General features: G+C 38.5%; 1 protein-coding gene across 1 annotated transcript; it reads left to right on the top strand.

Moving 5' to 3' along the window:
* Nucleotides 1–17,218: 17,218 nt before the first annotated feature.
* LOC108678783 (uncharacterized protein SPEM3-like) lies at nt 17,219–25,311 on the top strand. The gene is made up of 2 exons (XM_018167251.1): nt 17,219–17,365; nt 24,310–25,311. The coding sequence occupies exons 1-2, from the start codon at nt 17,219–17,221 to the stop codon at nt 25,309–25,311; spliced, it is 1,149 nt and encodes a 382-aa protein (XP_018022740.1).
* The last annotated feature ends 241 nt before the right edge of the window (nt 25,312–25,552 follow it).

Raw genomic sequence — 25,552 nt, 5'->3', positions numbered from 1 at the left:
ACTAAATTAAGATTCCTTAAAATCTTGGGACAATTTTTACGATAGAATCACATAGAATAATTTTGTGTTTTCAGAAAGGAAACACAATAAGAAGACGAAATACATGCGATAGTTCTTCATTTTCTCCTGTATTTTGAGCTCACAGGACATCATTTCAAAGAAGGTCCCTGAGAAGCCTGCTCGTGAAATTTTAATTGCTTGCAAGACACTGACGAGACGGCAAGATCAGGGCAGGCGTTTCTTCTTCTCTCGAGGTCATAAAGTGTGTGGAAAAAAACATTTTTCCAGTTTCAAATGGCCCTAACATTATTTCCAAATTAGCCCCAATTTTGTATTGAAATTGGCCTAAATTTTGAGTTGAAATTTGCGCTAATTCTGTGTTGAAATGGCCCTAATTTTGCGTTGAAATTGGCCTCAAAAATTTTAATTGGCCTTAATTTTGTGTTGAAATTAGCACCTATTCTGTGTTTGAATTTGTACTAATTTCATGTTAACTTGATGTTAATATCGTGTTGAACTTGATCAAAAAATTTTGTTGAAATTAGTTCTAATATCGGTGCTAAAATTAATTCCAATATCATATTGAAATAGATCTCAAGATCGAGTTTAATTTTATCTCAATATCGCATCAGAAATTCACTAAAAATTTTATTGAATCATTCTCAAGTTTGTGCTGAAATTAGTTTGTATGACGTGTTGAAATTAGTCCCAAATTCATGCTAAAATATGTCTCAGTATTATATTGAAATTGACATGGTTTCAAAATTGGTTTCAGCATTGCAGTAAAACTGATTTAAATATCATGTTTACAATGCTTTCTATACCTTGCTTTAATTGGTTTTAATTTAGTGCTGAAATTGGTTTCAAGTTCTTGCAAAATTTGTATCAGTATCGTATTGAAATTGATGCCAGCATCGTGTTGATATTATTTTACATATCGTAGTGAAATTATCTTCAATTTCGTGTTGAAGTAATCCTCAATACTGTGTTAAATTTGTACTCTATAGCATCGATACTGAGACAAATTTTTACACCAACTTGGTATCAGTTTCGAGTTTTCCTTCTTTATGGTCGAAACTTGACTCATGTTGAGGATATTTTACGCCTTCAAATATAAGCGTTTCTAGTATTATCACGAATTGAAAAATAACGTCGTATTATTTCAAGATGATCTCTGGTCGAAGAGAGATTTCCGATTCACCTAAATTTATCAGGAATTTGTAGTTAACGTTTTCTGATAATTTAGGTCTCCAGGATTTATCAGTTATCTTAAATTAGTTGTCTGATAAATGTAAAAGCAAATTGTTCGACGGGCATAACCTTACTAAGATACAAAAGACTTTTTCACCAATAATCTAATATAGTTAATTTTATCGATACGATGTCCATTCTTGACTTTTTGACCGTCGGTCAGGGGCAAAATCGAAAAATTTGCTGTACATTCAGATTTGTGACCATCAACGTAATCTGAATTTTATGATCCTGTTAATACGAGCATTTGCCTTGCTATACAGGGTCCAGCATCGAGAGAAAGGAATGAAACTGACCAAAGAGTGATGCACTTTTTGCCCTTCCGTGAGTCAACCTGACCCAGTTTGACAGTAGCACATCAGTGTTATGAGTATAATGTGTGTCACTAATTGTAGAGTATGATAAGTTGATATTTCTGAGTGAGTATGGGGCGTTCTCATCGCATCCTTTTAGTCATGATGATGTAGGGCTCCACGATGCATGGCCCTGGCGTCCTGATAATGGCAGGGAAAGAAGGACATTTAAGAAGATCCATCATCACTGCGGCAAACACGTAAATATTGGCCTGTCCTGACCGAGGCCTGAGCCCATTCCCCTCAGCACACGAGGCTGCGTCCAGCGCTGCACACGCGCTGGTCGTTCGTGCTAAATTCATGAATTTCTAAAAAATACGAAAACGGAAAGAGCTGAATTATTTTATATACTTAAATGAGTTTTTTTTTTTCAGTTGAATTTCAGCCATGAATAATATTGATCTCTGCACCATCTGTCTTGGTTCGTTCATATTTAACAATGCATGTTCTCCCGCTTTTGATCGCTTTAATATTTAACGGAATAAATTAGAACTACGACGTCCGCCAAGGAATAACAAACATGTTATTCTATGGAATTCATTAAAAATAATATGCAAGCGTTCATATGGGCGGCCCAAGAAGAAAACACGGAATTGGTGGAACGAATTACTCCTTCTCTAACATTTTAAGTCATCAATTTCTGCCATATTTCCAACATGTTAAGTCATCGATTTCTGCCATCTTTCCATTAAATAGATCTTTCTATTCCATTAAATATCTGTGACCGTCGAACGCAGCTGCCTAAGTCACTGCTCAAGTGCAACAAGTGCTCAGGCGCCACATGGTACCCAGGTGTCGTATGGATGGCCGACGCAGCGCAGCGCTTATCCGCGACAGGAAAGTATTCCTGTCATACGACGGCCGCGCTAAGCCAACAGCGCGGCAAACGCGGACCTGAAGCACACCTTTAGGCTGAGCTCACCTGAGAGTCGCTGAGCTCCGGGCCATCGCCCGCTTGGTCACAAATGTCTTCGTGGTTGATTTTAATCCGTAAATTTGATAACGATTTGGTGGTGAGCATATTTATTTTACTCTGCAGTTTATCACTAACGCCAGTTTATTACCAGAAGAAATAATTTTTTGGGTAAAGTGGCAAGTTAGATTATTTGCTGCCAATTTTGCTCTATGTAAGGCAGAAAATCTCTCGGCTTGAACTATGTCAATCATTATAACGGTAATAGTGATAACTAATCTGTACCGTATTAATTAATAATTAAGCTCTTCTGAAACTCATATTTCTAGATTTTTCTCGCTTTTAATGTTCAACCGAATCATATTTTCTTAAATTGGAATAAATCAGTCATCATTATTAAACAGTCAATTCAAGCGAAAGGAAATTCTCATGAACATAAAAATGAAATGACTTTGCAGATTCGCGAGTTTGACAATTCCATTAAAATTTAGACGACATAATACCAGGCAAACGGCTTTTACAACTTCATTGGAACTCCTGAAATGGGATTCACAGTTTTATTCTTGTCTCGTATAAGTCACGATGGTGACATAATTTGACCGTGGTATTTTTCCTTATCGTTTTCAGAACAAATTTATATTTTCACTTAACCATGTCATCCTTCTCAAATACGTGTTTTAGCTTAATTAAGCTTAATACGTGTTAATTCATGTTAACTTGTACAAGCTTGGTTTTGTATCTTTGTCGGTCTGATGAAATAACATTCTTCACATCAATTTTTGTAATCCTGGTCGTTACCGACATTATTTATACCGATTCTTGCTTCAAAAGCTGCCATGTTTAGATATATTTATAGCAGTTACTCATGGTAGCTGCTTATCTCGTCTGTAAAGGCGCTTGATCTCCCGCATCATTGAACTGGAGGAGTTCAGACAAAAGCTTTTATCAAGCCACGTACGAGTTAAAAATAAAACATAAGAAGGGATTTTACTTGCATCGAGGTATTCGACATGGACTGTAGTTGAAATCGTTACGTAGGTCAATCATTACGATAGTAGATACTCAAAATTCGTAAATATAAAATCACTCTTTCGCGGTCAGTCTGCAAATTAGTGACGTTATAGCCATAAAAACAGGAAATGACTTTTGTTGTTGCTACCTCATGCATGACTTGCAAGATGTATTTCGAAAAATGACAGTACAAATTTTTGGCTGCGGATGTATACGTTTTTCTGCTGAGCTGGTACCGTGTGCTGGCAACGCGATAGATTTGCATAGACCGAGCAGAGCAGACAAAATTACACGACTGTTTCGACGTCACGCAGGGATTCTTATTGCAGCGCTGCCTTCCCCCCTTTAATATCGGTCTCGTATAGAATTATTATTTACGGGACTGACGTGATCTTCCCCCAAAAGTCCCTTGCATTCATATCCCAGGCGACCCTTCCCATATGAACAGATTCGTTCAAGGACGTTTTATTCAAAGCTACTTTTGGAGTTTTTCGGCAGAATTACACGTGTTTTGCAAATGGCCGCATATAACGAGGGTCCTGAACATTCCAATCGAAGACATTACTCATCACTAGGAAAAAAATTGTCATGTAAAAATTTTGAATTTTCGCTTCAAATAGGCATCAAAATATGAATATTGTTAAATGTAACTTGATCTCCGTCTGTAACGGATGCTCTATAATATCAACGGAGGGGTTTCTCGCTGTATAAATGAGTTTCGATAGAAAAAATTCTTTGATATAAATTGTAGGAAGTCAGGTCAATATCTGAAACAATGACAGAGCTCTGTCGATAAATATTCCGCCACTAAAAACCATTTCTTTCGAGAAGCCTTTGAATAATTGTATTCTGTCAGAAACTTTCCGTGTTTCTTCGAGTCTCGCAGTATCATCTTGGCTTGTTTTAAAAGTGAGGCAGTCTTTACTGAAAGTTCTTGCATAAACATCGCAAATGAGCGTTCAAATAAGTCGCTTAAGGTCGACGACTGTCCGGAATCTTGTCGTAAGGAAATGTTCAAGAGTTCTTCACAGGAATATACGAATACGAATAGAAACTGCTCGGCATTTGGGGCTCTTAGTTTGCTCGCAAGATTTTTACTGAGCAAGCTATGTATTTGCAATAAGAACGAGTAGGTTTTATCAATGAGACACTGTCAGCCAAAATCTTTTCTTTCTTTAAAAAAGAACATTGTCGGCTCAAATGTATGTTTGTTCATTTGAAATGTCATATAAACAGTATTCAAAATACGGACATTAAAATAATACTAATATACTGCGGATTTCAGGAACACTGTGGTTGAAAAAATCTCGACAACATTATTTTTTATTCCGGATTTCTTCGTCGTGTGAACGTTACTTGAAATTGATGAAGCTAAAGGATCTTTGATTGTGCTTTTTGTTAGGGGACAGGTAAAACCCTGATAGTCCAAATGGAAAATTTTTGATATTTACTAAAAATGTTATTATGAAGTAACCCAGGATTGCGCCAACTGTGGAACGCACGGTTTTGAGACATAAACTAAAGGAAAAATAAAGTAAAAGAAACTAAATTACCATTTAGGGACGAATCACTAATCTTTTCAATTTGAATATTTGACTGAAAGGAATGGCACATTTCTCTTCGTAGAATTGTCGGCTTTTTCCGCACTTGACCTCGGAGCCTCGCCACCCGAATGGTGGCCAGGACCGTGCTTCACAAAATTTGTAACCCGATAGACCGCAACTTACGCTGCCGTTATATCGATCTGCTGTCTAGCTGACACACATTCAATATTTTCCGAGTCGTACTTTGAGAGGTCATGTGGATTGTGCGAGGCAAGGGATGTATAGTTCAGAGGATTTCGATTGCTGAACAACACAGTTTCTCCAAGCATTTGCGTACAAAAGTATTCTGTTATTCATAAATTATTACCGTTGAAATTTAATCGGGAAAATATGCAGTTAAAATCAAATTATTGGCAAGACAATAGCATTTATATAATTTTAGCTCTGAACGAATCGTGTAAAAAATGGGTGCACCGAACAGAAATACCAATTTTAATGAATCGCCTAAAGTCTGAAATATTATTCAAAAGTTGACCAATTTATCGGTGTAGCAATATTGCACGATTGAGCTCTGCCTACGCCGACACGAAAATAATCAATAATCCTTGTGAACATCGATGTTTCCTTGCATCGTCGGCATGATCCATTTGTAAAAGCATTTTTTGATCGATAGCATCGGCGGAATAAAGTTGTGTGTCTAGAATGGAAAGTTGTGGTATGGTTTCAAATGCATTGTGAATTTTTTTCCTGAAACTAACGGGTGAAAATTCAACTCCGGAACCATATATGGGGCTTTTCCATACATATTATTTTTTCACGAGAATATTTTTACGTAGAGAAGAATACTTAATTTAATTTTGTTTGAGATGTTTGATAACTTCCGCGCTTAGCACTATATATATTCATTTATGTATCCTATCTTCAAAAGAACAGAGCAGCGGAATTTTACCCCAATATTGTTATACAACTGAAACAATAGGTAGAATCACTTTTATGAAATAAATTTGACAATGTAATTTTTAAAATTATAATAATGATAGTGCTAAGATGCGTTATTATAATGTGAATAGAGAGTTAAAACTTTGCACATAAAAGTGAGATCAACTATTAAGAGTCGCTATATTTTAAGCTGGAACTTATTTAAAGAAAAAAATTCTATTAACTACCATCAATTGAATGACTGAATAACATTATTTTCGAATAAAGTCCCTAGCTGAATTATACGTAAAAAGTAATATTGCCAACGAATTAATTGCGCTAATGTCTGTGTGCTCGCTATACAGCCAAATCTCTCGCAATTTTTAGGGATTTTCTTTCGGAAAAAGTTACTTAGAAAATACGTAGAGTTTAATGCTACTGTTCTGGGAGCAGAATCTTCTTAGCTCTTTAGTGCACGGGGCCCAACTTCAGCCAAATAAATTCCGTTGGTTTAATATCGAGATGCCAAGCCAGGAATGCCAGTCCCGATGCCATTAAGAGTGCCGGGAATGTGGCATGAAGAATGGCATGAATTAGCAAGTTGATGCGATTTGTGACTCGTTTGAATAATCAGAGACGCAGGAGTGCATATAACTGTGGCAGACACTTCACTGTGGCAGACACTTCACTGTGGCAGACACTTCACTGTGGCAGACACTTCAGTGTGGCAGACACTTNTGTGGCAAACAATTCACTGCGGCAGACACTTCACTGTGGCAGACACTTCACTGTGGCAGACAATTCACTACGTTTGCAGGCCATTCATTCGAACGCTGCAAGCTAACGTATTTGAAAAGTTATTTTATCTGCGCAGTAAAATTAATCGACATTGCACTGCGTCATGTTAATTTCAATATGATTCATGATTCTTCGTAATAATTTCAAAATACTTTTACCCTTATGACACCACTGTATGTAACCACTACAACTACCACAACAAATAATAACTGAATGATATGCGAGGAAAAATACAGTAAATATTATATATATTATTGGCAAATTTTTTATTCATGTACCAGACCTGTGCTATGATCATATGTATCATGTGAGATAAAATACATAACTTATCTGTAGTAACCATTAGATATGCATTCAGATAATAAAATGATGGAATTAAAAGTTCAAAACGAGGCTTTACTGGTCAACAACTTCGGAATTTACGGCATCATACACACATTTACTATATACTGCAGAAGACCTGCTATTGGCGCACATCTGCTTTTCCAAAGCGATATTGGGTCCAAGGCTGACATCCTCTTATCCAATATTATCGACGTTAACGCGATACTGAAATAACCCTAAATTTCCCTTTAAGCCGCTCAAATTTGTGCAAACTTTCTAGGCCAATGCAAAATATTGAGGCTAAAATGTATGCTATCGACTAGAAACGTCGATATTGTAAGAAGCTGTTTATGCGCAGAAATAGTATTATATTAAAGCAACACGGAGCTTAACCGAGCTCATTTAAATTACATAATCAAACACAGGTACGTTTGTTGAAGACAACCCTCGGTTGGACGACGCTTGGTTGAAGACAACGTTTGGTTTAAGACAACGCTTGGTTGAACGACGCTTGGTTGAAGACAACGTTTGGTTTAAGACAACGCTTGGTTGAACGACGCTTGGTTGAAGACAACATTTGTTAGTGTGAATGAAATGCTCAAATAAGTGCGATGTTTGGGAATAAATGAAGATTGGTTGTGGCAAGGCATTGATTATGAGTAGGCCATGGATGATAAGTAAACGGTTTAGGCACTAATGTCTGCCCTTTTGAAAAAATTTTTATTGTTAAATATTTGCCCGAGAATTCTTGATTGAACGACACGAAGATGCATGGTTGCGAGGAAATTATTGATGATGTCCGATGACTAGCAGCTTGGAATTTGTTCCCTTCTTTCATCACACACTTTGATGGTGGCTCAAGACTACTTGCATGGAACGCGTTCCGTTTTTTCCCACATAAGAATATACCGCATCCTTTGTCTGTTGATCAATAACATCCATGAGAGACCGTGACAAGGCAGCGGGTCCGATCGCAAACTGGTCACTCAATCCTCCGTTTCCGATTTCAGTACCGGATTAGTCGTGTAAAAGCAAGCGCAATGCAAATGTTACTATTTCCCTCGATGCAATAAAATTTAAAGAAACGTACAAGAATAAAGGTATAAAAATTTTGTTTAATCAGTAGAGTTCACCGGAATTGTACTTCCCACCTAGACTCCTCCCAGTTCCAGCCATCTTCCACTTCAGCGCAACTTCGCGTCTGATGACAAAACGCAAATGGAATTTAAATGAGGATTTAAGTTGAATTCAGACTGTAGAACGATATGAAAGTAACGCATTAAGCTGAAATTAGAATTCCAAATTTAGAAGTGCCATATTATTTAAGACGTTGAAGCATTTTAATTATAGGAACGTGGTCACATTAGAATCTCAAATTTAGAAGTGTAAGATTATTTAAGACGTTGAAGGATTTTAATCACAGAAATGTGATTAGATGATCGGATATTAGTTTTATAATTGAATGAGAGTATTACCGTGATTTCACCTTGAAGGCTTTCAGTGCGAAGATCGTTATTCTCTACGGATCCACGAACCCCCAACACCATCCGCCAATCTAAGTAAACCGGCTTGCGTAGCTGCTATCCGCCAAGTGCCGCTAGTCTCCGTTCCCCGTCCGTGATCAGATAACTCGGAGAAATGAAGCAAGGTGCGAAAAAGAGAGTATTAACGTATGCATAATTTAGTGCTTATGCCTAAGCCAAAACTGCTGCGCCGAAATGCTACGAGCTGAAGGTATTGTCAAACCTTGTATGACAAATTTATTGCTTTAAAATTTTGCTATGGATTTTGGGAAACGATGTGGTACTGCATAATTTTCGCAAATTATCCACCCATAATAAAATACAAAATGCTTAGCTGCTCTTTTGCTGTCGACGAACTTGGACGTTGACATATATTGCGGAACCGATGCATTTTTCTCTTGCGGTTTTGTTAATTTCGCGTTGAGTTAGCTCGCAAAGAATATTAAGCTTTTGGACGCCGGCCTGTAAACGGGGCTGCGTAATTCATGTCCGTGTGAGGAGGTCGAAATGACTGCCAGGCTTTGCTCAGCTAAAGACCGCGGGCATAAATAAGTTCTCATTTTGCCTTTCCTCGTGAGTGACGACTTTCAAACCTACGAAATCCTGACCTAAGGTCGTACTATCAAAAATTGTTACATGGTCGTAACTCCGTCAGCCAATTGCAGACGTCTTTTCAAGCGAAACCCACTTATCACAGACGAGAACTCCTCCGAAAACTTACTTATAAATTGGCTACGTGTGCTTAAGTGCGTTTTGATCGCACAGCCCCTGATTCGCTCCCTTCAGAAATTATGATGGGTCAGGGCATATATACAAATTAATCCAATCTTCTTTGGGCGCGCAGGCGATCTTAGCACAGAGGCGGAAAATTACTAACTAGCTTTGCTTTAGGACTGTATCAGTCATAATTGACTTAATGTCAATTAAGTATTTACGATCTTTCCAGTATTACACTGAAATGAAGATAGACGAAAGGTCTGCTTCGAGATTATGAAATCATCGTCTACCATCCTAGGCATACTGCTAGGTTTGTATAGGATTATTTTATTTTAAATGGAACTATTTTAGTCCTATTTGGACATTCTGATGGAAGCAAAACAAGAATCTAAATGTCATACTGGGCACAACAACATGTAGATGCATGCGTAATCTGCACACTTGTCAAGAATATGCAGGAATTTCGCATTACTTCACATATGATGCGTGAGTTATCTGCACTGTCCCTTATATATGTTTCATATGAGGTATCTGCACGTTACCTTATATATGTTTCATANGCACGTTACCCCATATATGTTTCATATGAGGTCTCTGCACTTTACCTTATACACGATACGGAAGGAATCACCGCGCCACGGTCTTCATGATGTATGAGACATCTGATAGCGTTACCTCATAAATAATGCATAAGGTATCTCTGCATCAACTCATACATGAAGCATGAGGTGGCTATATTCATGGTACCGCCTGAATTTGTAGGCGTCGTGGACCAGACTCGCCGCCTCGGATGTTGATGCAGCAATACAAGGCATAATATAATAACAATATAATATAATAATAACAATATAATATAATAATAACAATATAATATAATAATAACAATATAATATAATAATAACAATATAATATAATAACAAGGCATTTATTGCACTTGACGAGGCGTCGCATAGGTGATGCGCACTGCGATGCGATCGTATTTTTTACACAACGTGCAGTGAAATGTTGAGGTATTATAATGATCAAAAACTTTTTTCAGGCATAAATAAATTTTGTATTTTGTTTAATGACGCGCGATCTGATGAGTTCTAGACATCAAAGAGCTTTCCCAGAAGATACAGAGATGAAATTGTAGGCGAATTGAAACTGAAATATTTCGGCTGCCCTCTCGATATTTACGTATATACTAGTGACACGTGAAAATTTCAAATTAAATATTTATTATATGAAAGTTCGTAATACCGAGCTTGCAAGCAACAGATTTGCTTTAGTTTTATCAAATAATTGTTGAACAACTGTTATTGTAAGCAAGAATTCAACCAAGCTTACCGGTGGAGAATACTTATTATACACAAACTTCTCGTGCCATTTCACAATCAATATTCTCTTTGTCTTACCGTCGTCATAACCTCTGCTTTTAGACAGAAATTCAGCCCAGCTTTCAAGAGTAGAACGCTTATACACAAGTTTCTCGTGCCCTTTCACCGTCAATCTGCTCACCGTCTTTCCTGTCTGCAATTTCAAACTGAATTTTCCCGTCAGAAACAGACACCGTCGTCATGTCGCTCCACAGCATTTCTTGTGAGCAACAGAGTGGAAATTATTTCCTTACCTTAGACGGATCCCATGTGTCAATTCCATATTCATATTTAAATCAAATTCTTCACGGAGAACGAGCACTGCCGATGCTTCATTTTGTCTTGAAAGGTCGCACGCAAAATTGTCACGTCATGCAAGCCACGTGTGTACGATGCGTCTGGTTTAAGTTATTCACAAGTGTCAATTTAAATTGTATCGAAGAAAAAAATAATGAAAAATACTGAATCGTTTGGGTCTCAGCGCTATTTTTATCGAATTTTATCACTTATGGAAAAAAGCGCTATTGTGCTCGTCATGTCCGTCCGTCTGTCCGCCCGTCTGTCCGTCCGTCTGTCCGTCCGTCTGTCTATCTGTCTGTCTATCTGTCTGTCTGTCTGTCTGCGACTTCACGTTTTCGTCGATTTTGAGAAAATGCTCTCTCTGTCACTCATTGCAGTGAGTACAGAGTTATATTTTTGTACGTATTCCTAGCGTAATTACAATTAATTCTCATAATCTTCACGCTTATTGCCCTGCTGACTTAGAATTATGAAGGATATCAGAAAGTTCCCGTAACATTGTTTTTTCCGAAGAAGTGCCGTCACTGTGAAACGGTCATAATTTTCACTATTCCTGCTTATTTGGTTGCTTGTTTTAGGACACCAACAACTTTAGATACTTCAGCGAACTTACAATTGTCTGTGCAAAAAAAACGTTAATTTGAATTAATTCTAAATGTGGGAGTAAATAAATATGCGTATGTCGTGTTATTACTTCACCACTATGCTGTTTACTCACAATAAATCATCCATCTATAATCATTTGTGCTTTGTGGGTCAATTACGATATTGAATTATTAACCAATATTTCGATGCTACGTAAGACAAATCTCGTTTGCCTCTTATCAAAAGTAAAATATCAGCTAGTCTATCTTCATCAACGGTGTTTCATCTTTAAACTTCACAACGCCGCAAGGTTTTCTGGCTCTTCCCACACGTGCAATTGAATGTCCAGGAAATATTGCTATTGAAATATTTGCAGTTACATTTCGGTTACAATATTTACGGTTACAGTTACATATCGTATATTAAGGCATATACTTCGCTCAGCCAGCCCACCATAGTCTTCATGTTCATCTATTATTGTTGCTTCTTCAAATGACGCAGTTATCCTTCAGTGCATTGCACGTTAACAGCTTGTACACATTTGTTAAGCGGTTTTTATGTAGAACTGAACTAAGTTTCCGAAAGAAGAGTTTGGTTCTTGACCCAATCTTATCCATCTTTTTCGTTGCTTAGCCACGGGAAAAAATCATTAGTGAAAAAATTCAACTCAGCACTCACTGCAGTGAGTGACAGAGAGTGCATTTTCTCGTCGAAGAAAACGTGAAGTCACGGACAGACGAACGGACGGACAGACAGACGGACAGACGGTCATGGCAAGCACAATAGCGCCTTTTTTCCATAAATGAGAAAATGCGCTAAAAAGGCTTCTGACATATGAGCTGATGTTATTGAAAAGAATTAATATTCATTATTTTTGTGTCGGATAATATTTTAGCAAGATTTTCATGCTTTTTGTTTCGGCTATTTCGCTTTCGTTTCAAATCAATAGTTTACTAGATCAAGAAATTCATTTGATAGAATCATTTTCTAACTTGCGACTTGAATTTGCTTTTATTTTCAATATTTAGAATTCATTACATTGACGAGCGGAATTTTATGCATGCCTAGTTTAACAGTTGTTTCTGTTTGATGATATTTTTACTGTTATTACAATTATTTTCGCAGGGTAATTACGCAATATACTTACGCACAAACAATTAAAAACTCTTCAAGCAGGCTGTTAAAGTGATGAATAATAATCAAGTCATTTATACGTTAACTCTACAATAATTCAAGCTCAGGTAATCGGCGAGCTCGTAAATTTGCAGTCCTGGGCCTATACTTTCAAAAAAAGTTAAGAGATCGTAAGTTCATCAGCCAATCATTGACGGCCTTTCGAGCAAAATCCACCAATCATGGACAAGAAAATAGAGCGTAAGTACTTACGTTCACTTAGCGCGTTTTGAAAGTATGGCCCCTGCAGCTGTCTTTCGCTATTACCTTGACAATCAATGACATGAATAAAATGCAGCAGTGAAGCGAATTTACTTGATACCGGATAAACTCGGGCCTGGCTGTTTCGTTGGCTGCGATGTTCCATCAGCCGAGCAATAAACTATTCCATGTAAAAAAACTCATCCACAAATTAATATTTTTGGCCAAGCTCGGCCACTTCGGACGCTCAGAGACGGCTATGAGAGCAGCTGGGTTGCTAGTGAAGCGTGGCTTTGAAATATACTCGATGTGCTCATCAAAAGCGTTCTATACTCTAATTGATCAGCACCCAATATCTGGTGTTTAACTTCAACTCCAACTACCAATGTGTTCCAACTTTGCGCTAAAACTAATTAGTTTTTTTGAAATTTTCGAATTCTCTGAGCTATGTAGAACATGAAAAAAAGATTTCCCAATAGACTCGCATTTCATTTTGTTAGAGAAATCAGACTCATCCATGTTTCTAATTTAGATCCTAAATTAATCGTATCAAATTTAAAATTTGTAACGATGTACAACATTTGCAGGTCAACCTGATGTTGCATTAATTATTATTGGGCTAGCCCGGAACTACTTCAATATTCCATTAATCAAAAAATAAGCGAGATATTGGATTTTAATATTGGAATTAATTTTTGGAGCGTATCCAGCGCATTTATTTTGTGCAATATTTATTTTAACTTTTAGATCTTGTTCACGTTCGAATGACTTTTGCAATATCCCTGCACGGAAGGTATTTAGAATACACGCTCGAATCGCTCTCTTGTGTTTTCAAAACTAGAAATTTCATTCAACCTATGAATCAGTGGGGATGGAAATGAATGACCAAAATACGAAATTTTCTAAAAAATGGGTCAAAAATTTTTGCAGTGTAATGGTTGAAAATAGGTTGAAAATAAATTGAAAACTAATGAATAGGAAAAGATTGAATTTGGCGATGGCACCTTGTCCCAACAGGTTATTTATAATTTATAAGAAGTTTTCACAAATAGCTTAAAGAGTTAATAGTAACCGAATTAACTATTTTCAATTTTCCTCAATTGTAATCTAAAAGCAGCTGAGCAATACGAAAATTGACGTTTTAGTGAGACTTTGCATTAATGAATCTCTAAAATTCAATCTACCTCATTTCTGGCGATGAATTGTACATTTCAACTACAGTTTAGAGGCGTCGTTAGCTTTCATACTTTTTCATTATTTCTTGTTATAAATTTGACATTTTAAATAAAATTTAAGAATTCACTAGAACTTCCAATTATCGTCATTTTTGCCTATAAATTTTACCTTCTCACCTACAGTATTGGGGAGTAATTAGACCTCGCAATTATTATTATTTTAAGCAGCGAATTGACCATTAATAATTGTAAAGGTTGAGCATTAAATCGTAAATTGTCCATTGATTGTAACCAGAACTCACATAGTGCGGTATCAAGCCTTCACATTGTAGCATTGGTACGAGAATATTCTGATAAAATAATTTGCTATCTCAACGGACTTCTCAATCATCGTTCTGCTACACTGAACTTTTAACGCCGTTTTTTTGCCTTTTGAGTGAAACTCGAAATTTCCCCCGCGTCCAAATTCATTTCCCTTGAGGGAAGCGCAGCTCAAGCAACTTTCAAACAAATAAAAAACACTTTTACTTCTAGCGAACTTTCGTCCAGACTGGCATTTTAGGGAAATGTGATAACGATGAAACTCGGTTTGTTATTGCCTTTACTCGTGGAGATGTCAATAAAATCAAAGAAGTGCTCTCTAAAAGTTATTTCGCTGACTTTGAGACACCTGCTGCAAGGTTCCGTAGCCTTATTTAAACTCGTAGGCTAAAACTCGACGTGTTGATGCGATAAATTATAACGTAAAATGATACTTAGCTGATTAAATTTCTCTGTGGTATCTTTGTTTTCAAAAGAATTATAGGTGCCGATTAAGATTTCAAATTATTCAATTATTCGAGAAATGAGCTCAGTACGATTTAGAAGATAATTAGTTTTATAATTCTCTACCAATTAGCTAATATTACAGCCGTATTAAGGAAAAACATTGTCAACTTTCTGATCACTTCTTTACTGAACGGATGATCTGTGATGCAAGCAAATTTCCTGATAGGCTATCTGCAAAATTTGGACTTCAAAAGCCAGTGATGTGTTTTTATGCCAGACTCACCAAGTGATAAATTCTCACCAATTTTCCGTGCAGGTCAAGCTCATAAATTTCACCTGCCGCTCGTGTCTGGTTTGAGTATAAATTTGTTGCAATTTTCCGTCTGGGTCGAATTCACGAATTGAGCGCGGTGATCAGATATTCTATCACTATAAATGTTCTGCCATCTTTTGTGAGGGTAGAGGTCATAAATTTCACGATCCGAGACCAAAATAATTTCTTTGACATGAGCCGCCTTCCTAAATTTGGACCTGTAAAATAACAATATTTATTCCTAGCATCGTCTGATGAAAGGACCGACACATAAATGTGGAAGCTAACATAAGGTATTTGTTAGATTTTGTTTTTTGGATTAATTTCTGTTCTGATTTTAGCGACTCGGATCACAAGGAATAAGTCTGTATTTCATTGACAAGTGGCAAATTCTTATTTGATTAAATTCAACCATACTCATTTTTTATTAAATAAGAAATTTTTTACACGAATACCACAGTGACTATATATATACTTAATTTCATTATAGAGCTCAAAAAGTTGAAACGTACGGAACTGGTCGAATATTTTTCAACTTGGCAGAAAACCTCTGAAAATATTAGTTTAAATATTCTAATGTCACTCCACCTAGGATGGCTACGAAATTACTCTTTCTGCCCCATGAAATTAATCAAAATTTGAAGCCGTCCAAGTTTCAACACAACGTTCAAATCCAACTTCCATTTGAGTTTATACCGTTTCAAGAAATACTGGGGCCTATTTAGAGGCCATGATTGCAACTCTGCACTTAACAGTATAAAGGAAATGGCATGCCGGCCGAATGCCGGCCTATAAACGCGAATATAAGCGCCAGGTTCTTGCCGAGAGACATTTTCGGACTGAAACTGTTTTACTTCGACTTCTTGCGAATTCATTCCAAGGAAAGGCAGCGATGCGAACACTGCGAGGTATTACTGTTAGTATCTATTAGCTGAAGTTTTTAGATCTAAATTTGTGAGGGAGCGTTTCTAATTCGGAGATTATCATCTCTCAGCACGTAATATCTCAATTATTATCTAAAAGTAGCAAAGGCACTGTTAGGTGTAACTTAAACATTCTGAGGAACTCATAGAATGAATTTTAATTTGTGCAACTGGCCACTATTATAATTTTTTTTTTGTACCTCCAATCTCTACAGTCCAGAAAACATTCAGGCGTGAACATAATATGTCCAGTTAACTGTTAATCTCACTCTTCCGAAGAGTGTTAGTCATCAGTGTCCATAAAATGGTTGATGCTAGGCTGTCAAAGAGTTTAATTTGACACTCAAGAGGCTATTGATGAGTTTCAATGCACGTCGCAACATACGACGCATGTCTCCTCAATCTAGTCAGCAGCGAGCACGTAACCCAAGAGTCGAGCTGCTCTCGACGCTGCAATATCGTTTGATTTATAGTCAAGTGCTGCTGTTAATGTCATCTTCATGCTGGCGAGGTATGGCCTCTCTGTTATAACTGTAACTGGCATAAGTGTAGCTGTTATAACTGCTACTGTAAAAATGGTAACTGTAACTGTAATAGCGGTAATTGTTATAAGTGTAACTGATGTAACTGTAATGTAAATGATGTAATGATAACTGTAATAACAGCAACTGTTATAATGGTAACTGCTATTACGGTACCTGTTAGAATAGTAACTGTTATAATGGCAACTGATATATTGGAAACTGTAATTACGGCAACTGTTAGAATGGTAACTGTATACTGGTACCCGAAGTAAAAATAAAATTATTGAATGCTAATAACTGAATTACCCGTTCAAATCCAGGTTTTACATTAAAACTATAATTTGGTTCTTGTTTAAATAAATGAAAAAACTATTTGACGAGTTGAAAGCAAATTTTTAATACCAGAATTCAAAAATCAACTTCCGATTTTTATTTTGGGTACGCGCTGTAGCGGTCCGACTTTCTGTCGTTCGCGCTCTTCTTCTTTCTTTCCGACGCATTACTCGGAGCTGAAATTGGACATGAGCCGGGGTTGGCTCACTCTCGATGGAGCCGCCTGCCTGGACGGGAGCAGTTCTTATATTTTGGTTGATTCGTTCGTCGGCCATGGACGGGTGCGGCTGCAGGCAATCGGAGCTAAAGTGCCAGTCTCAAGACGGTAACGCTTCCGGCACTGTACGTCGCCAGGACTTGGTCGGTGATTTGAACATTTCCCTCCCACTCGTCGAACAGCGTAGCAGGAAGCTGCAACTTGTTGGCAACGTTGGACAAGAGCCCCGTTGTAATCTCGGCAAGCACTGCGCTCCTCCGCTAGATTCCCACACCTTGATTGGATTTGACTTGTCTATTTTCGCTGAACTGACTTCCTCTCGGCGACAGCACAGATGATCTTGCGGATGGACCCAGCCAGATTTAATGTTCTTCAATGTTTAACTATTGGTTTACCGTCTGATAGCTACCTAAGCTTATTACTGATGTACTTCTCATGGATTCGCTTGTTCATTTTTATACATTATTCACTAAATATATAGTTCATGCTTTCATTTATATAATTTGTTCATTCTTTCTAACTATCCCGTTGGGGTAGCCCATATGTGTTGCCTCCTCTCCCGCAACAGCGCTACGCCATGATGCTAACATTCAACCATGATACGAATATTAATCTTTGATAAGAACATTCAATTTAGATAGGCTCGAACAGCTCCCATGAATCCCTTTAACGTCCAGCTTTCCGTATTGTATATCATGAATACCTTTCGGAAAAAAATTCAAGATTATGTACGAGGTTAGATTCCATTCTAATAAAGTATAAAATTAAAAAGTATCGTGCAAGGGCTAATTGGATCGAAGAAACTAATGCTTCATTACCTCGCCGTACAATTATATATATTCTCGCAAGTGGAATCCGCATTCAAGTCTTAGTCAAAGACTGAACACCTGTGTCACCATCAATACCCTAGCTTGTCTAGTAATTAACCGGTTTATAATGATCAGGATATAGATGAACAATTGGATTTCAGAAGTAACTTACTATATAATTCTTAACTGGCTTTAAAAACTTTAATATAACCTTGGCAAAGGTGGTTAAATAACAAATTCACTAATTTCCAGATTCCACCCATGATCATGAACACATCGTGCTGCTAACGACTAGAGTCGGGTTTATCCGTGAAATTAATTCTATTTACGCGCAGTTCTTCAAATAAAGCCACATCAGAAGCGGTATATATTTCCAAAGAGCGCGAATAAAAGCTGTGATGATAGAATCCCAACAACTTTTCATGAGGCGTCGAGCATCAAAAGTTGGTCCAACTTCGGGAAATGAAACATTTCTGAATCATGAACCGACAATGGAAAATCACTTCTATTGTCGACATCAAAAAAATAGTTATTCTCCGTTAGAAGTTACTCTGTATTCAAGCATTGAACTTGGTCCTTATAAAGAAGTAATTTTATATGTGAGGACCGAAAAACAATTTAACATTACAGTGAATTTAGAACGATTGAGTTTATACAAAATGCAGCATGAACGAATATTTTCAGTGCTCATGGATAATCTACCCTGCTAAAAAATAAGGATGGCACATCGATGGTTGCATGCTGGAGTGGTGGATTATAGGTGGAGGAACGATGGGTTGCCACGTCTGGCCAAAATCGACGGGAAAACACCATTAAATCAAGAGGCTTTTAGACAAAGATACTTTTGCTTCACGAACACAATTTCAACACTAAAACCTATTAATTAAGGTTGTCAAGACTATACCAGATATTGTTTGCAACAACAATTTTAACCATCCTTATTACGGCATTCGTTCCGAAACTTTTCTGACATAAGTAAATATAGAAGAAATGAAATTACTTTTTAAATCCGCTTGTTTATTTATTTGACAAAATATTTGCACAATATGTGGTGAATTTATTTATTTATATTTCCTTTTTTGTAACATCCTATAAAAAGAATTCAATTTGCTCTGGAGTTATCTAATAACGACGGCTCTAACTGGGTGAGAATAGATGACCCTTTAATTACAAAATTTTCGGCAAGCGTTGGCTTCTGCATTCGAGGATATTGTGTATCTTCTCACGATATAATTGTGTTAGATTTGCGAGCGTCTCGGAGCGCAATTATCAGAAGCTGTAATCGAGGCCAAAGCTGTGCAGCTAATCAGAAGCTGCGCGCCTAAGCAAACGAGAACATAAAGTGCAGATGTCATATGCTTTATTGCCTGGCAAGTTCAGTGTTCAGGGACCTTAATTGTTTTTATCGGTTGGTAGGAGATGCGTAATTGGTCGTATATAATAATGCTGTAATTAGCATTAAAGACAAACTTTCATTTTTCCGCTAATTATAGTCATTAACTTCTAGAGTGCAGGAAAACAGAGTAGGACACAGCACAGTGGCAGCGAAATTGAAACGCGATCTGCGCCCAAAGCGGACATTACGGCTTCATACCTGCTCCTCCGACGCGTCTTATTTGCCTTCTTCTGTTCTAGCTTGGATTAACCCTTCTGCAAATATCACCTTGGTAAGATAACTGAGATAAGTCGACACATCAACATAAATTGATTACATAGAGTTCCAAATACTCGTATTAACAGGGTAGGATACCTGAGCTAAAGAGGGAACATCATGCGAAATGATAATGATTTCAGAGAAATGAGCTTCAAAGCGAAATAAATCAGACATTATTCCTTGGTGATGGTGGTCGAAAGTTAGAATTTGAAGTATAAATTTCAACTCTTTGAATGATCTACAGAAAAAATAATAATTATTGTTGTTGATAATGCTGTGGGCACCATAAACTTAGTAGAGCCTATGAGCTCAACGAGATGTAGAGTCTTCGTTAAATCTTTTCTAAAATTAAGAATATCTGTTGGAATATATCAAATTAAAGAAATTAAATCAAATTTCCTTCAATCACGGCAGAAACATGATTTACGCAAGACAAAGAATTTGGCCAACCATTTTCCTGTGGAATCAGATGTTGCATTGGCAGCTAGTCCTTGCATCAGTTGCGATTTGCATCTGTCCTGAATCTAGCGGCGGACTAACTCGACTGCCTCTCATCATCCATTGGACTTTGAATGGAAAATTTCAGAGTCCATTTGCCAGCCGACGAGACTTTTTCGATGCAAGCTTGTGCAACCTGATTGTGATATTTGAAGCCCAATGCCGATGCAATCCCGCGAGACGAGGCGGCTGCTCAGCCAGGAAAATTTTTTGACATCAGAATTGTAGCAATCTTGCAGGTTTTTCATTCGGTATGGCCGTCCAGTTAGAGATTGTAAATCCCTCCGACATCACTTCACTGAGACTGGATCATAAAATGGAAGTTTCTTTCTAAGAATCTAGTCGTCAGCAAGTCTTATATCAATAATTCTTATTCCATTCGAATTTGTTAACAATTATTAGTACCACGGAGTATTGAAGCATTTAAATAAAAGAGTAGAGCTAGCAATAAGAAATCATTCATTTGTCTTCACATCTAAAGCTTACAGAGGAATTGATTATAATTCGTGACGTGACAAAAAGGCGCGCGAAGAAAAATAAGGTACGTATTAAAGTGTTGAAAAATTGCATGCATAGACGGTTAATATTCGTAGTGTAAATTTCCACTCAATCGTGTGTATCTTCATTTTCTTTGAGACATTTTTCTTCTAAGAAACGCCCCTAAGTAAATATTACACGAGAAAACCCATTCGTAATTACATCGACTCGACTCGAAACCTGTCTTCAATTGCAGCTTGCATGCAGAAGCAATCCATCAGCATTTTCATAGCCATCAATGAAAGGATCAAAAATTCAAGCACGTCTCGAGCGCAGCCATATAACCTAACAGCTGTTGCGCAAAACTCGTCCAGTATTCATGAGCCTGACGATCCCCCGTTGTTCTCAAGCCCCGAGCACCAAAACAAATACCTGTCACGTCCAGGAAAATTCCGCTATGTCAGCCTGACGGATGACTGTATTAGTCTGCATTGTTCCTTTCACAAAAAGCGGTAACGTAGAGCCTCCAAAAGTGTGGAGAGAGCAGTGGAAGTTTTCAAACGAACGTTTCATGTCTCTTGGATTTATCGACGGGGATGTTGGCTTATTGAACAGAGTGAATAAGTGAGTCTAGCAACAAAATCGTTCACAAAAATAAAGATGTTTTGAATGAAGTGAAACCCGGCTGCGTTTGCATTGCATGAATTTAAGAAGTCAAGAAAAGTTTTATCGACATTGGAATCCTATCCTGAAAAATCGACTCCAATTCAGATGACAACTCATCGTCGCGAAGCAGCGCTTATCTTCTATAGGTGAGTTCATTTTTCGTGTTACAGAGAACTCGCTGTGTTCGTAAGGTCATTTACGATACGATGATTTAGATAAGGCAGCCATTTGTTTGGCAAGCCACGGCCGTTATCAGACATCGATTCCCAATATTTGTGATGGTTGTAAAAACCGCTCCAAATGTCCACTTTAATAGGAACCCATTTTCTTTGAATGGCAATGAGGCTTACACGAGTCGTTACTGAAGCTCGCCAAGGCTCACGGCTCTTTTTTTTTTGTTGTTGTTGATTCATCGAATAGAAATACTGTCAAGCGTCAAGAAGTTCACCTGAAAAAGCTGAGAGTCAGAGTTTGATTGATATAATATGAAATGACATTTCGAAAATTTTCAAATCCATAAATAAACGTAAACATGACATAACTATATACAAGATAATAGTTTTTGGGCTGAGAAAGCAGAAAATGTTCATGTCATTCTCAAATCCGATGCGCAGTCTCATCTACTTTAGTGCAATCATCAAAGTTAAATTATATTTGAATGAAAACTCTCCAAGATTTGTCCATTTCGAATAATTTAATAGTAAAAGACGTTCAACCATATTCAGTCGATTGGCTATCAAATGTTTCCACTAGATTTGCATGCTTGAGATTCACATATTTTTTTCGCCATAACAGTAGATTTTGATCTTCCTGTTAAGCTTCATCGAGAAAGAGTCAGCGGAGTTGAAGAGTTCAAACTGCGCCAGAGATGACACCGATTCCTCCAGGCAACTTTCTGCTCGATTTCTCGCCTTGTCTGCCGGATTTTGTAAGGAGAGAAGACAAGAACGGAGGGCTTGGTCCTTCAAGAGGATTATTTGCCGGTCCACGAGCGACCTTAAAATTCGAGACTCTGCGCAGACGTTGAAAGATGGTCGGTCCTGCACTACGCAGTCCTTACGAAGATCATGAAAGAAGACAGCTCTTTAGCTGAAAGGTACGAGGCCTGTCGCTGTAAACCCTTCAACGCTGAAAAATGTCGGATCTCTTATATTGCAGTTTTTCCAAACCAAGCCCAAAATTGGATGAACGGAGAAGTTAGTAGTCAAGTTAAATGCGAATTTCCTGAATGCGAGACCCCGATCTTTTTGATCTGTGTTGTGTTTTTTACAAAGTGCGGAAGCTATACTACTAATAATTTTACTAATTTGTTTTGCCAGTTTAACACGTTGACTACGTATTGGTACATATGCGTACCACGAAATGTATTTCTCCAGGAGGTAGTGGTACATAATTCAGGTTACCTAAAATCAGCCAAATCCGAGAACAAAAAAGACCAAAAAAAGCCGATAATTCAATGTACTAGTTTATTTGTAGGTTCCGCTAGAAAAATTCCATTTATTTTCTGTTTGCAGTATTTAAAATTTAATTAGGAAGTACCCCTATCATAAATTTTAGCCGGGCAACGCAATTGAGAAAAACTAAATCACGGAATTTGTCCGGAAAAATTACCGTCTGGCAACCCTGCTTAAAAAAAGTACAAAAAATGAAATAATTGTACAAGATGAAGCAATCGTAGTCAACGTGTTAACGTTCAAGTAACTTCAAAAAGGCTCAGTTTTCTCCCTTATTAAGTTTTTTTCTGGCTGGAACAATGGAACTGCTACTTCCGAGCTTCCGTTCGTAAGTTCTCTAACAAAGCTTCCCAGTTAATGGGACTCTCAAACATTTTTCGATTCAAAGAGAAAAAAACCGCCTACTTCCCTGCCGAGGTGTCATTTGTTTTCCAATAATGAGGGTGTTTCTTCAAAGCTCGTCTGAAAGCTTTGGGATTTACACAACCTTTGCGCACGCTAATATCCAAGCATTATTTTATCGCAGACCTGACTGCATATATCCTAAACATTTGCTTACTATAATAACCGCTCTGTAGACTAATGGTTCTTTATACACTAGATCGAGTTACCCCAACTAGCTGAGCGGTAAAACTGGACTCATTTTTATTCCTTGGAGTGTTTTGTCTTCAGATTATTATCCGATAAATATTAGTAATGGAACTCGTCTATAGAACGGTTCCAAGTGTTCTCTTCGAGTTCATCATGTCTTACTCTGAATAAAATGTTAATGTAAAATACATTCTTGCATGAACTATAAACTCGAACAATCCCGATTTTGAACCGCGTTAAATCTTCAGCATTAACGAGAATGCTCACTGAAATTCAGTTCCAGCTGAGATGGACCTCCATTTTCTTCAAATGATGTTTGATGCTAATACAGGCCACGATTTTAAGTGCAGTTATCTCAGCTGATTGATCTACCGAACGATTGATCATCAGAAGTGAACATGGACCAGCTGCAATGCGATAGATCGGCTGCAGTACGATTGATCAGCTGCTAATCGTATTAATTAAAGCCTATCCTGATGATTAGCTGACTTGTCGGAAGGAATAGCATTGCAACGTGTATTCAGTGTAAGCTCGTACCGAGCTCCCAACCCACGTCGCATTTGCTTCCTAGAGCTAAACTACGGTTTGATTAACAGTGGTCACTGTTGGTTGGCCGACCCCAATTTTCCCAAAATTTCCAGCAGCTTTTCTCATTAAAATATCGAATAGTCGAGCGCGGCGCGCTTGTGTTGCCTCATTGCCAGGCATTCAACGCAGAGATTAGTTTAGCCGTAACTTGTGACTTACTATTAACTCCACTGCATAAAGTACCCTACTCCCTAGTGATACTTGGAAAAAACTTTCACGCTGGTAAAATGGTAAACTTTCACGCTTTAAATGGATAATAATATTATTTGCAGGTCAGAAAGTTATTAGCCGCACTACACACCTGCAGACAGCCAGTCTGCCAGTAATCAGCCATCTCACGCTACTGTCAGCCAGCCAGCCTGTCAGTAATCAGCCACCTCACGCTACTGTCAGCCGGCCAGCCTGTCAGTCATCAGCCACCTCTCACTGCTGTCAGCCAGCCAGCCAGCCTGTCAGTCATCAGCCACCTCACACTGCTGTCAGCCAGCCTGTCAGTCATCAGCCACCTCACGCTACTGTCAGCCAGCCAGCCTGTCAGTCATCAGCCACCTCACACTGCTGTCAGCCAGCCAGCCTGTCAGTCATCAGCCACCTCATGCTACTGTCAGCCAGCCAGCCAGCCTGTCAGTCATCTGCCACCTCACGCTGCTGTCAGCCAGCCAGACAGCCTGTCAGTCATCAGCCACCTCATGCTACTGTCAGCCAGCCAGCCTGCCAGTCATCAGCCACCTCACGCTGCTGTCAGCCAGCCAGCCTGTCAGTCATCAGCCACCTCACGCTGCTGTCAGCCAGCCAGACAGCCTGTCAGTCATCAGCCACCTCATGCTACTGTAGCCAGCCAGCCTGTCAGTCATCAGCCACCTCACGCTGCTGTCAGCCAGCCAGCCTGTCAGTCATCAGCCACCTCACACTACTCTCAGCCAGCCAGCCAGCCTGTCAGTCATCAGCCACCTCATGCTACTTTCAGCCAGCCAGCCTGCCATCTATCAGTCACCTCTTATTGCTGTCAGCCATCCAGCCTGCTAGTTATCAGCCACCTCACGCTGCTGTCAGCCAGCCTGTCAGCCAGTCATCAGCCACCTCACGCTGCTGTCAGCCAGTCAGCCAGCCAGTTATCAGCCACTTCACGCTGCTGTCAGCCAGCCAGCCAGCCAGTCATCAGCCACCTCACGCTGCTGTCAGCCAGCCAGCCTGTCAGTCATCAGCCACCTCACACTGCTGTCAGCCAGCCAGCCTGTCAGTCATCAGCCACTTCAGGCTCCAGTCAGCCAGTCGTGCGAGGCGGAGCTAAGCTTGTACTGCTCAATGCGCATCGTGACTTTAAGCCGTACGATTATACGACGCCCATATAATCCACGATTATAGTAGTGCAGCATTGATGGTGAGTTAACTTGAGGTCAAAACTCTTACGCTGACATTTTGTGTGAGTTTTAGTACAGTTTTACGATGAAGCTCGAATTCCGCGCTTGCGTTCGGTAAAATTATTTGGAAAATTTAACGTGAATGGAAGGCGGATTTATGATTTGTCAATTATTTACAAGAATTTGAACGCCGCTTATGTCGCCATAATGCCAAGTCTTTGCTAGTAAAATC

This window comes from Hyalella azteca, unplaced genomic scaffold (assembly GCF_000764305.2).
Source record: "Hyalella azteca isolate HAZT.00-mixed unplaced genomic scaffold, Hazt_2.0.2 contig11277, whole genome shotgun sequence".
NCBI classification, from domain to species: domain Eukaryota; kingdom Metazoa; phylum Arthropoda; class Malacostraca; order Amphipoda; family Hyalellidae; genus Hyalella; species Hyalella azteca.
The sequence above is the reverse complement of the archived record's forward strand: the minus strand, read 5'-3'. Positions and strand labels throughout refer to the sequence as shown.

What these genes read in the sequence shown, in the direction of transcription:
- LOC108678783 (XM_018167251.1), top strand. Translation starts at nt 17,219, where the DNA reads ATGGAGCCGCCTGCCTGGACGGGAGCAGTTCTTATATTTTGGTTGATT. An exon ending in CTGTACGTCGCCAGGACTTG is followed by an intron (nt 17,366 to 24,309) that starts GTCGGTGATTTG and finishes CGCTACTGTCAG; the next exon opens with CCAGCCAGCCTGTCAGTAAT.